At 41.3% G+C, this 14409-nt stretch overlaps 1 protein-coding gene across 1 annotated transcript in view; it reads right to left on the reverse strand.

Moving 5' to 3' along the window:
• The window catches only part of LOC124556104 (uncharacterized MFS-type transporter C09D4.1-like), a 95047-nt gene that overhangs the window by 18416 nt on the left and 62222 nt on the right, over positions 1–14409 (reverse strand). Inside the window, exon 6 of the mRNA XM_047130128.1 lies at positions 8627–8737. Coding sequence (XP_046986084.1) covers positions 8627–8737 — 111 coding nt within the window. The remainder of the gene's footprint in view (positions 1–8626; positions 8738–14409) is intronic.

The following is a 14409-nucleotide window of genomic DNA, read 5'->3' on the forward strand; positions in this document are numbered from 1 at the left end:
GAGATAAAAGAAATTATTCAGGTAGTGAAGGGAGACGAAAATTTAATAGTCATGGGTGACTGGAATTCGAGAGTAGGAAAAGGGGGAGAAGGAAACATAGTAGGTGAATATGGATTGGGGCTAAGAAATGAAAGAGGAAGCCGTCTGTTAGAATTTTGCACTGAGCATAACATAATCATAGCTAACACCTGGTTCAAGAATCATAAAAGAAGGTTGTATACATGGAAGAATCCTGGAGGTACTAGAAGGTATCAGATAGATTATATAATGGTAAGACAGAGATTTAGGAACCAGGTTTTAAATTGTAGGACATTTCCAGGGGCAGATGTGGACTCTGACCACAATCTATTGGTTATGAACTGTAGATTAAAACTGAAGAAACTGCAAAAAGGTGGGAATTTAAAGAGATGGGACCTGGATAAACTGACTAAACCAGAGGTTTTACAGAGTTTCAGGGACAGCATAAGGGAACAATTGACAAGAATGGGGGAAAGAAATACAGTAGAAGAAGAATGGGTAGCTCTGAGGGATGAAGTAGTGAAGGCAGCAGAGGATCAAGTAGGTAAAAAGACGAGGGCTAGTAGAAATCCTTGGGTCACAGAAGAAATATTGAATTTAATTCATGACAGGAGAAAATATAAAAACGCAGTAAATGAAGCAGGGAAACAGGAATACAAACGTCTCAAAAATTAGATCGACAGGAAGTGCAAAATGGCTAAGCAGGGATGGCTAGAGGACAAATGTAAGGATGTAGAGGCTTATCTCACAAGGGGCAAGGTAGATACTGCCTACAGGAAAATTAAAGAGACCTTTGGAGAAAAGAGAGCCACTTGCATGAATATCAAGAGCTCAGATGGAAACCCAGTTCTTAGCAAAGAAGGGAAAGCAGAAAGGTGGAAGGAGTATATAGAGGGTCTATACAAGGGCGATGTACTTGAGGACAATATTACGGAAATGGGAGAGGGTGTAGATGAAGATTAAATGGGAGATAGGATACTGCGTGAAGAGTTTGATAGAGCACTGAAAGACCTGAGTCGAAACAAGGCCCCGGGAGTAGACAACATTCCATTAGAACTACTGACGGCCTTGGGAGAGCCAGTCCTGACAAAACTCTACCATCTGGTGAGCAAGATGTACGAGACAGGCGAAATACTCTCAGCCTTCAAGAAGAATATAATAATTCCAATCCCAAAGAAAGCAGGTGTTGACAGATGTGAAAATTACCGAACTATCAGTTCAATAAGTCACAGCTGCAAAATACTAACACGAATTATTTACAGACGAATGGAAAAACTGGTAGAAGCCGACCTCGGGGAAGATCAGTTTGGATTCCGTAGAAATGTTGGAACACGTGAGGCAATACTGACCTTACGACTTAGAAGACTTAGAAGAAAGATTAAGGAAAGGCAAACCTACGTTCCTAGCATTTGTAGACTTAGAGAAAGCTTTTGACAATGTTGATTGGAATACTCTCTTTCAAATTCTAAAGGTGGCAGGGGTAAAATACAGGGAGCGAAAGGCTATTTACAATTTGTACAGAAACCAGATGGCAGTTATAAGAGTCGAGGGACATGAAAGGGAAGCAGTGGTTGTGAAGGGAGTGAGACATGGTTGTAGCCTCTCCCGATGTTATTCAATCTGTATATTGAGCAAGCAGTAAAGGAAACAAATGAAAAATTTGGAGTAGGTATTAAAATCCAGGGAGAAGAAATAAGAACTTTGAGGTTCGTAGATGACATTGTAATTCTGTCAGAGACAGCAAAGGACTTGGAAGAGCAGTTGAACGGAATGGACAGTGTCTTGAAAGGAGGATATAAGATGAATATCAACAAAAGAAAAACGAGGATAATGGAATGTAGTCGAATTAAGTCGGGTGATGCTGAGGGAATTAGATTAGGAAATGAGACACTTAAAGTAGTAAAGGAGTTTTGCTATTTGGGGAGCAAAGTAACTGATGATGGTCGAAGTAGAGAGGATGTAAAATGTAGACTGGCAATGTCAAGAAAAGCATTTCTGAAGAAGAGAAATTTGTTAACATCGAGTATAGATTTAAGTGTCAGGAAGACGTTTCTGAAAGTATTTGTATAGAGTGTAGCCATGTATGGAAGTGAAACATGGACGATAAATAGTTTGGACAAGAAGAGAATAGAAGCTTTCGAAATGTGGTGCTACAGAAGAATGTTGAAGATTAGGTGGGTAGATCACGTAACTAATGAGGAGGTATTGAATAGGATTGGGGAGAAGAGAAGTTTGTGGCACAACTTGACTAGAAGAAGGGATCCGTTGGTAGGACATGTCCTGAGGCATCAAGGGATCACAAATTTAGCATTGGAGGGCAGCGTGAAGGGTAAAAATCGTAGAGGGAGACCAAGAAATGAATACACTAAGCAGATTCAGAAGGATGTAGGCTGCAGTCGGTACTGGGAGATGAAAAAGCTTGTACAGGATAGATTAGCATGGAGAGCTGCATCAAACCAGTCTCAGGACTGAAGACCACAACAACAACATATGAGTAGTTTGCAGGTCTGTAGGCTGTGAAATGCTTCATATCTTTCCCTACTTTCCGAATAGCCCTCGCGCACGCAATGAGTGTTTGTGCACTGCATTACTTCGACAGTTTACAATTAGTAACCATGTTTGCATAGCGTTTTAGAAGCAGTATTTTGATAATTTTATTAGTAGTTTGCAGGTCTGTAGGCTGTGAAATGCTTTATTTCGAAAGTTTGCAACTAATGAGCGTATTTGGATAGCGTTTTACAAGCATTATTTTGACAATTTACGGGTTGTTTTCGTATCTGTACAGCATTGTACTACATTATTTCGACAGTTTACAATTAATGAGTGTGTCATCAGAGCGCATTACATGCATTATTTTGACAATTTACGAGTTGTTTTTGTGTCTGCACGTCAGTGTAATGCATTATTTCGGTGATTTACGAGTAGTTTGCAGGTCTGTAGGCTATGTATCGTGACCCCAGGTACGTCAGAGGGCGTATTTTGTACCTATCTAATAAATGAACTACATAAAATCCATCCCTAAATAAAGTGTTCCAAAATAAGTAAAGTAAATTCCTTCCTCTCTCCATCAGCTGGACACAGACTGAGTCCTTTTCCTGCCGTTTTTCCCCAGACCGCCATGGGAGGACAGCGCCCTCTGGTGGCAGTTCTGTGTACTAGGTCAGTTGGACTCTGGGCCTCATGATCATCACAGGGATGGAGCTACAGCCTGTGAGAACTGAAATTGTTTAAATAGGCACTGCATGCAAAATAGTGACTTACGTCCATCTGTCCAGCACAGGCTGAGTCGTTTCCCCACCAATTCCAAGGAAGAGGTGGTGGCTGGATGACTTAGGATAGTGGAGGTAGCCCAAGTGACGTTTCTTCCCGCCCTTTTCTGAGGTTAGTGGAGGTGGCCCAATTGACCTTTTCTCCCACCAAAATTTGAACTTCCCATCATTTTCTTGGGTAGGGGTGGTGAGGGGGGAGGGGACAGGGTTAGGTTAGTGGAGATAGCCTAATTCACTTATTTTCCCGCCAAAATTTGTACTTCCCACCATGACCTTATTTCGACGTTCTCACTTCTATCGTCGCCATCTTGGATCCACCATCTTGAATAAATTTGGCAGCATTGCTCAGTGGGGCGACGCCGCCCTTATCCTGCTACTGATGTCCACCCCAAATGCTGTATCATTTCAATGACACTCTCCCCTGTTTTGTGATAATAAAAAATGTGCTGCCCTTCTTTGAACATTTTAGATGTGCTCCGTCAATCCCATCTGGTAAGGATCTGGTATTCTAAAAGAGGACGACAAGCGTATTGTAGGAAGTCTCTTCAATTGACTTGAGACGAAAAGTACCGGTGTAGCCAAAAATCGGTTGTTTCAGCCATATCCGCCATCTCTAGTAATGCAGTGTCGTCGATGGTTGGCGGGACTTACGAGTTTCAGTGACTGGTGGACACTATGCGTCTGAGAAATATCGTGTCTTCAGAACAGCGTGCAGGTGAACTCATGTTCGGCGCATGATCGGGAAAAGCCCACGCGTTTCAGCCGTTGGCGAAAAACGTGGAGGGGGAAACCGCGATGGCTGAGCTGAGTGACAAGCATAAATATTAAATCAGACCAAATTCAATAAAACTGAATCCCATTAATTATTGAGAAGCTAGTAACATAGTTATAAAGTAAAAAATAAGACGAGTGCGTGGGCGAAAACGCGCCTACGATCTGAAAAGTAATCCTTAAGTTATTTAATGTCAAAGCTTTTGTTACTGAAATGATCTTTGAAAATTAATATCTTGACAATGCCTTGTGAGACTTTCAAAAGCTGTCTACGTATGGGGTTCATCGAACACTATCAGAATATCAGAATAGGTTTCTTATAAACATTACATGTTTTAAATTACAGACTGTAATGTACATACCGTGCGCAATAACACGGATTTTTATCACAATTATTAATAAAATATTGAAAAAAGCGGCAGAATTGTGAAGTATAAATGTATTTAGTTTTATTTGCTTTTGTTAGCAAAAACACAGCGTAAAGTAGCCTCTACCATAGCAAAATCACTATTATTGAACAAAATATTTGACATACGAAAAAACTATAAAAGAGCAGTGGGAAGCTGAGAAATTTGCATGTATAACAGAATGTGTCAAAATTAATAGTTTCTAAGAATGCTCTGAAAGTGGACATGTATGGTCTTATATGATCTTGACTCACGACAGATCGAAAGCTTAAATACTCGGCAGCTAATTTATTTGCGGACAGTTGAGATCAGTCGACCTTGGGATTTAAAGGAAGCAACACGTACATATTAGCGACGTTTGGGTCGCGTCTCGATAGTGTCCGAAACTCCCTAAGTGTTTAAACGGAGATTTAGTGATATTCACGTGTGTCGGTAGCGAATACTTTGAAATATTTCGATTTGTGAACTTAGGATAGTTCAGGTTACAGGAACTAGCCTGAACTTCAAAAACTTACTGCGATTATGTGCGGGTGGTCGGAACGTGCGATTTTCGACTGTTTTGGTGATATGGACTTTAATTTAAAACATAAGATGAATGAACTTCGATTCATGACAAATGATAAATATGTTTGGTAGTCTACCAGACATTAGCGTAGCCGAAGCTTAAAAAGCCAACTATGTATTCAGAGACCCTACGAACGAAAACTTCTAGCTAACTTTCAATCTATAATTCGTTCAGTTGCAGCTGGGGGTTAGCGAGGTAAGTTCTACAGGACAGTTTCTTAGCAGAAACTATTTCTTTCCCAGCAACACGTTTGTAGTAAGGGCACCTACCCGAAAGATATTCATATGGTAGCAGTATTTCAAAATTTCTCGAAAGCTTTTGACACCGCTCCTCAGAATCGGCTTACAATAAAACTGCATGCCTATGGAGTATCGTCTGAAGTGTGCGACTGGATTCATGATTTCTTGTCAGAAAGTTCATAGTTCCTAATAATTAATGGAAAGTCGTTTATGAAACTTTTGTCAAATCGAGGGTTTCCGAGGGTAGGGTTTAGAGTCCCCTACTGTTTGCAGTCTATCCAAGCGATTTTGGAGAAAACGTGAAAAGCGCTGTTTGATTGTTTGCAGAAGATGTTGTCACTTACCGTCTAGTAAATATATATGATGACGAAAACGAATTTCAAATTGATTTATGCAAAATATCTGATCTGTGCAGAAAGTGGCAGTTGACCCTAAAAAATACGGAAGTGTAAAGTCCTCTTCATGAGCACTCAAAAGAATCGTTAAATTAAGTCACACTATAAATCACTCAAATTTAAAGGTTTTCGATTCAACTAAACACATGGCGATTGCAATTACGAGCAATATATGTTGCATTCGATCTTAGGGAGCAATCTTTCATTGATGAAGAGGGAAATCTTCTGCAGCCAAGATCGTTTGGTATTTTATTTCCAATGAGTGGAAACTGTTCTCGTTGTTTTGGTACCATGAATGTACGTTAATAAGAATTTTCCAAAGATCCGATGATGACGGCAAGATCCTGTCGAAACAGGTCATTGTGGAATAAAATAAAAATACCGAACGATCTTGGCTGCAATTACGAACAACTTAAGTTGGAACCATCAAATAGAAAATATTGTGGGGGAGACCACGTTTATTGGCATAATACTTAAACAATGAAAAAGATTTACTAAAGCGATTGCCTACACTACACTTGTCCTTCCTCTTCTGGACTGTTGCAGATTGGGATTGTTACTATATACGATTGACGAAGGACATCGAAAAACTTTAGAGAATGGCAGCTGGTTTTGTATAATCGCGAAATAGGGGAGGAGTGTCACGGGTATGACACAAGAGTTAGAGTGGCAATCATTAAATACAGGCCTTTTCCGTTGCGGCAAGATTTTTTCAAGAAAACTCAATCACCGACTTTCTCCTTCGACCAAGACAATATTTTGTTGACTTCCACCTACGTAAGGAGGAATAATCAACGTACTAGAATACGAGAAGTGAGATCTTGCAACGAAAGGTTTAGGTGTTCATTTTTTCTATATGCTACTCAAAAGCGAGACGGTCGAGAAATAGTCTGAAAGTGGTTCTATGAACCCTCTGCAAAGCACATGAGTGTGAATTGCACCGGCCGGAGTGGCCGAGCGGTTCTAGGCGCTACTGTCTGGAACCGCGCGACCGCTACGGTCACAGTTTCGAATCCTGCCTCGGACATGGATGTGTGTGATGTCCTTAGGTTAGTTAGGTTTAAGTAGTTCTAAGTTCTAGGGGACTGATGACCACAGCAGTTAAGTCCCATAGTGCTCAGAGCCATTTGAACCATTTTCGTCAGTTGCAGAATAGTCATGCAGCTGCAGATGTCGGTGCAGTCGCTTGAACAGCTTACCCGATGGTTCGATTGTCTGCAGTAGGATCATGATGGGCGATTGTGAGCCCAAAAGAAGTGCGAAAGCTAGACTACATTCCTAAGAATGTATTCTCATTGTGAAAGACGGTACTTGTAGTACTGTTTGCGAAACATTTTCAGTTGTGACAAAATAGAATGGAAATTCTGATAGTTACGTGCACTGTGACAGATGCTCTGCAGTTCTCTCATTCAGTGCCATTGCGATACAATTCGAGGCAAATATCTGCAGAGTTCGCCGAAGTGTATGTTCTAAAGCATTACGGGCTTCTGTGAAAAAAATATAAATAGAAGACGTATGGAAATGTCAGCCAAAGATTTCCGTTTGTTTCCATAAGTATCACGTGGAGAATATCGGACCCGAAATGAGTAGCTAGGACGGGTGTCATCTCCAACAATCTGCCTCATCTCACAGTACTGTCAGGCAACATGAAATGACAGGTCGATGAAATATTACTGGAAACGATGGTTAGCGTTGTTCAAGCCATAGGAGTCATTGCCAGTTCGTGTGCGGCAGATATGCACATCGATTCATTTCGAAAATGGTCATCATCCTCTATGTGTCACGAAGCCTTTTAAATGATATTTTAAAAAATTCACGATTTCTTGTTTTCCACACAGATTCGCGATCGAAGAAAATCAAATTAAACTCTTCGTATTTTTCAGTCGTTGCGTATGAGGGGATTCGCTTGATATACTCGACAAAAATACAGCTACATTCATTACGACTTCCTTTTCTTTATATTTATACTTTTACTTGTTATATTGTTATATTGCAGCTATTTTTGTAACTAGTTGAACTGAGGGAGTAGGTCTACGGAGTGAATTAATTTCTTAATGACACGAACGGATAGAATTTAACGTACAGTTGACAACGAGATTTTTGAGAAAACGGACGAGAATTCTTGTAGGTACCATTGAGGCATTCACCAGAAGTGATTTTAAGAAACCATTGGAACTGGGCTCAAGATGTCTGCACTGGAACATGAACTCTTCTCTTCCAGAATGTTTACTATGGAATGACTGAAATGGTCAAAATAGCAAATATCCCTCAGTTCGACTGCCATTGCCGATATATAATTAAGTAAAATTCATGGAGCAACACAGTAGCTGCGCTCTTTCAAAGCAGCCCTACCGGAATTTACCTGGACCAATTTAGGAAAACCAAAAAATGCTTCAAATGGCTCTGAGCACTATGGGACTTAACATCTGAGGTCATCAGTCCCCTAGAACTTAGAACTACTTAAACCTAACTAACCTAAGGACATCACACACATCCATGCCCGAGGCAGGATTCGAAACTGCGACAGCAGCGGTCGCGCGATTCCAGACTGAAGCACCTAGAACCGCTCGGCCACTCCGGCCGGCTTAGGAAAACCGCGGAAAACCTAATTCTGCTTGGCCGGATGCACAGATGGACTGTCGTCCTCCAGAAGTCACCTCACTCGGTTTTAGTACAACGATTTTTTAATTGAGAATTTGCGTTGGATCTGACACAAGTCATCTGTAGTGGAACAAATGAGGAGAGAATGATAGTGATTTGCCAAAAGACGTGGACAACTCTGCGAGTACCTCACTGAAACAAAAACTCTTAGAGTTAAATTTCAATGGTTATGAGTGCAGGGAGAATGGAGAAAGGCATGGGCCGAATGGTAAGAAATGGTAGAAGTACTTGAGGTTGTGCTCTGTTTTTAATGGTTTTGCAATGAGAAAATTGAAAACACGGATTGTTTTCAAGTTCTTACCCCATTACGGAGATGACTGCGTAGACCAAGGCGCGGTTCCCGAGGTGCACGACCACCGCGAAAGCGGCCAGCGATGCCAGGAACAGAGTGTATACCACCAGAACCGTTTCCCTGTACACAAAACACGTTCACGTCTCAAATTTAATTTATACTATTTACGACATGGATTTTTACCTATGTGAGCGGAAAGGTATGATCCAGTTATCAGAACTACGCACGGCCGCTACCGGAGGTAAAACTGTGTATTACAAGTACTAAGGACTGATGGTTTCATGGCATGACTAGAACCTGCGACACTAGATCAGTGGTGGCTTGCATGAGCACACTAATCAACAAAATTTTACAACTAAGGGATAAAAATTAAAAATAATAAACAAACAAACAAGAAGCTAGCGTAACACTCAGGACATGAGATTATAAACGAATGTGAGCCAAACGCTGAACAAATTCGCACGCCAATTTGAAGACCGTCGGGCTGTGGCAACGCTCAGTTTAGTTGTTTTTATTCCGTTCGCCGCAGTCGAGGATGTAAATGACGGGGTGACTCCCAGCTTAATATTACACACATAGTGAAGAGGGTAAAACACGAAAATACACGGCACAGAAAATACACTACATACCGATTGGTGGAGCATGTGAGACGTTTTACTCCACGGGTAATGATGGCAGACTGAGAAGGCCCAAGTCTGGAAACTGCCGCAGGGTAGTGAGACGGTTGACAGTACGATGATTGGCTACTCTTTTTTTTCATGTTGGGTGCTGTCAAACGACCAGTTTGGATGGAGAAATCTCCAACATCCTTGGCGCTGTCGTAATTGTGCCTGTCACTCTCTGGGGAAAGGGCAGCTCATTTTGAAACTCAAAGGTGATCAGGCCGTAACGCAGGCAGAATTAGATGAGCTGAGAGCTGCAGTTGGCAGCAGTAAAGTTAGGAATAGAACAGATTATTTGGCCGTGATGAAATCGGCCTGATCAGGCAACAGTTTTAGTGCTTTGGAGACTGTAGGCCAAAGTGCTATGACAACCCAAGGAGTCAAGAACACTCTGACGAAATAGGGGAAAAATTGTAAGCCAAGGTTAGTAGCAGTCAGAGGACTAAAAATGTCGTTATGATCCTTCTGCAAGGGAGCAGCCATGGGAAGGGAACGTCCAAAATCATAGGTAATTGCCTGGGCATGGAATACGAGGTACTTAGTGTTTTCAGCTAAGTGCAGGGCTCAGCAATTTCAGCTATGATTGAGGTCCTCTGAGGAAATATCTCGGTAAAGAAGATCGTATAAGGGTTATTCAGGGCGCCAGAAAAACTTTGGGTCATAAACTGAACTACGCAATTGAAGAAGACATCAGGCGCATCGCTGGGAATGCTCCTCACACCAATGCGAAGATTTTGTCACCCTCTGAGCGATATGACGAGCCCTGAATGGATGAAGCGCTCCGTCGAATGTGTAAATGCAGAGCTTCATCAGTCACTCACTAGACTACGGCAGTCGCACGTGGGTGCGATCAAAAAATCGCCCCCCATACAGACACACCAAACAGGGATTTTCTCTGCCTCATGATGTCTGGGTGTTGTGTGCTGTCCTTAGGTTAGCTAGGTTTAAGTAGTTCTAAGTCTACATCTGAAGTTTCTGGAAAGAGATTACTAGCACGACTAATTTCCAGAAGCATTCAATATAACCAGATCTGTTCAATCCTTATGATTTCCAGCTATTTTATTAGACCTTTTTTAAGCTAAATGTTTCCAAAGACAGAGCTAACGAATAACTAGATACACATTTGTAACACTAAAGGAAGAAACAAAATACTGCAGCTTGGACAGAACAATGGCTAACAATCATAATACATTTGCACTTTTCCATCAAACATAAGAAGCATGATCAATAAGAACAATGAACTTGTCGTATCACTACAGGATATTGGAAAATACGTCCGCAGCTCGTGGTGGTGGGGTAGCGTTCTCGCTTCCCGGGTTCGATTCCCGGCGGGGTCAGGGATTTTCTCTGCCTCGTGATGACTGGGTGTTGTGTGCTGTCCTTAGGTTAGCTGGGTTTAAGTAGCTCTAAGTTCTAGGGGACTGTTGACCATAGATGTTAAGTCCAATAGTGCTCAGAGCCATTTGAACCATTTTTTATTGCAAAATGTACAAGTGTTTCTATAGGTGTGCTATGCATAAAAGAACATCCTATGGAAGTTAAAGAAATATAACAGGTGCTTCTGGATGAATACAAGTTAGTATCACATTAGAGCGGGTGTAAAATAAGGATACATATAAAATGAAATAAAATCCCAGGGAACAGATCTCAGTGAATATTACACAGAACAACTATTTGAGTGCTGTACATAAGTAATAGACTGATTAACATACAAGACAATAGTTCTGAATGTATGTAGGTCCCCAACAGGAAATGTTTTAAACTTCATTAAGCAATTAGATGGAGTACGAATAAGACTTAGTATAAGTAATTGGAAAGTGACTGCACGTGGAGTGTACAATGTACATTTCACCTCTGATAATCCTGACCGAGGGTACCTAGGGTTACTGATGTCCATCTTCGATTTGACTCCCACAATAACATTCCCAACAAGAACATACGGACACAGTGCAACATGAATTGATAGTTTGAGCTAAATCCAATTATTTTTAATAAAATAGGTGTGAGAACCATAATAAATGGTTTATATGACTCTAATTACAGCAATAAAGGAAAGGAAAATTTCATATAATTGTAAGTGCTGTCTAAGTTACACTATTCAGTGAAAATTTATAGTATGAAAAAGGGATATATTTACCACGGACACACAGTAGATGAGAAATTTAAACGTTTCCTAAAAATCTTATTAAAGTTTTCCTTTGCAACGGGTCAATGATATTTACAATGAAAGCTGAAAGAAGGAACAGAGAGTTTTACATAATGCAAAGGATTAACTCTATTCAAGGCTTAAGAATACATTACAAATAATGTAAATTCTTCAACGTGTGTTCAATAAGGCAAATATAGGTACATTTCCAGAATCTGCAGCGGAGTGTGCGCTGATATGAAACTTCCTGGCAGATTAAAACTCTGTGCTCGACCGAGACTCGAACTCGGGACCTTTGCCTTGCGCGGGCAAGTGCTCTACCATCTGAGCTACCGAAGCACAACTCACGGCCGGTTTCATATCAGCGCACACTCCGCTGCAGAGTGAAAATCTCATTCTGGAAACATCTCCCAGGCTGTGGCTAAGCCATGTCTCCGCAGTATCCTTTCTGAGCTTCTGTAAAGTTTGGAAGGTAGGAGACGAGATACTGGCAGAAGTAAAGCTGTGGGGACCGGGCGTGAGTCGTCCTTCGGTAGCTCAGATGGTAGAGCACTTGCCCGCGAAAGGCAAAAGTCCCGAGTTCGAGTCTCGGTCGGGCACACAGTTTTAATCTGCCCGGAAGTTTCACAGGTACATTTCTCAAAAAATCAAAACTTCAAGGACAAGGCGAAGACAATTTGGAATATTATCAGGCACGAAACGAATAACTCGGCAACGAGAATGACCTTAAACTCCCAGATGACAGTAGCAGCGAGACACGTGGTATGACACTCAGATCATTAGCTACCGAATTCTCTGAGTTCATTCTAACTATAGCCGATAACATGAGGACGAAAAATGGTCCATCGAAACCAAATCCAATAAACTTACTTAGACAGGCAGTGCATACTCCACCAGCAGACATCGTTACAGCCGAATCGTCTACCAGATAGAACACAAAAATCATTAAGTCACTAAAAAGTAGTAAATATCTAGCTATGATGGTATCGAATCAAAATTACTAAAATTTTGCTCTGTCTTCACAGCAAGGGAAGTCAAACGGCGTTCAGAATAAAGACACTTCGACTGTCACAATTTTATTAATAAACTGTCGAAGTATTCGTAATGAAGTTCTCAAATTTACTGCGATCCAGGAAATTTCTCGCGCTGAAATTATTCTTGGTACTGGGAGCTGGCTGAAACACGACTTGGAAAGCTCTAAGATATTTAGTGGATCGTGGAGCATATATCGGTAAGGCATATTAAAGGCTATAGGAGGGGGAGTTTTCATTGCAGTTGACAAAAATATTTTCTCCATTGAGGTCGAAGTTGAGTGTGACAGTGAACTCGTCTGGTGGCATACAACAGACGTAGGTGAAACTAAGTTAATTGTTGGATGTTTTTACCGGCCACGTGAATCCTCTATGGCAGTTCTAGAGTCATTCAAAGAGTCTATGGCAGATAGCGCGTAAATACCCAGATTATGCAGTACTAGTTGGAGGCGACTTTAACCTGCCGCTTATACACTGGGATGCCCATGGATTCATTGCGGGGGGGACAGATAGATGGTCGTGCGAAATACTTTTGAACACGTTTTCTGAAAATTGTCCTCAGTAGCTAGCTCGGCAGACCACACGCAATGGAGATATCTTAGACCTTGTAGCTACAAATAGGCCGGACCTTATTGACAATGTCACTATAGGAACGGGGATTAGTGATCATGATGTCATTATAGCAACTATGATTACGAAAATTAATAGTTCAGTCAAGAAGGCCAGAAGAGTATTTCTGCTAGGTAGAGCAAATAACCAGTTATTAACATCTTACTTAGACAGTGAAATGGCGTTATTTAGTTCCAGTAAGATGAATGTAGAGGAAGTATGGGCAAAGTTCAACCAGATTGTAAATCGTGGACTGGTGACTTACGTTTCTAGTAAGTGGATAAAGGATGAAAAAGACCCACCATGGTTTAATAAGGAAATTCGGCTGATGCTGAGGAAGAGAGACTGCTGCACTCTATGTTCAAAAAGTGACACGCAAATGACGGCAAGCGAAGGTTAGTGGAGGCTCGTGCGTCTGCGAAAAGATCTATGCACGAAGCATACAAAAACTACCATTGTCGTACCTTAGCAATATATGTGGCAGAAAACCCGAAAAAATTCTGATCGTATGTAAAATCACAAAGAGAGTCTAGGGAATCTGTTCAGTCCCTTGTTGCTCAGTCTGGTGTGGCATTTGAAGATAGTAAACCGAAAGCCGAAGTGTTCAATTTCTCGTTCAAGAAATCGTTCACACGGGAGAACCGTACAAACATACCGTCATTTGACCATCGGACAGACTCCCGTACGGACGACATAGAAATAAACATAAATGGCTTAGAGAAGCAACTTAAAGAATTGACAATAAATAAATCAATAGGTCCGGATCGACTCCAGTTCGATTTTACAAAGAGTACTTTACAGCATTTGGCCCTTACCTTGCTTGCATTTATCATGAGTCTCTCGCCCAGCGCACTGTCCCAAGCGACTGGAAAAAGCGCAGGTGACTAGTGTATAAGAAAGGTAAAAGAACGGACCAGCAAAATTACAGACCAATATCCCTAACTTTTGTTTGCTGCAGAATCTTCGAACACATTCTCAGATCGAATATAATAAACTTTGTTGAGGCTAAGAAACTTATGCTAACAAATCAGCATGGTTTTAGAAAGCATCGCTCGGGAGAAACTCAGCTTGCCCTTTTCTCATATGATATACTGAGAACTACGGATGAAGGACAATAGGCAGATTCCACATTTCTAGGTTTCTGGATAGCATTTGACACGGTGCCCCATTGCAGGCTGCTAACGATGGTACGACCATATGGAATAAGTTCACAGATATGTGAGTGGCTCGAACATTTTTAAATAATAGAACACAGTATGTTGTCCCCGACGGTGAGTGTTCATCAGAGACAAGGGTTTTGTCAGGAGTGCCCAATGGAAGTGTGATAGGACCGCTGTTCTCTAC

This window comes from Schistocerca americana, chromosome X (assembly GCF_021461395.2).
Source record: "Schistocerca americana isolate TAMUIC-IGC-003095 chromosome X, iqSchAmer2.1, whole genome shotgun sequence".
NCBI classification, from domain to species: domain Eukaryota; kingdom Metazoa; phylum Arthropoda; class Insecta; order Orthoptera; family Acrididae; genus Schistocerca; species Schistocerca americana.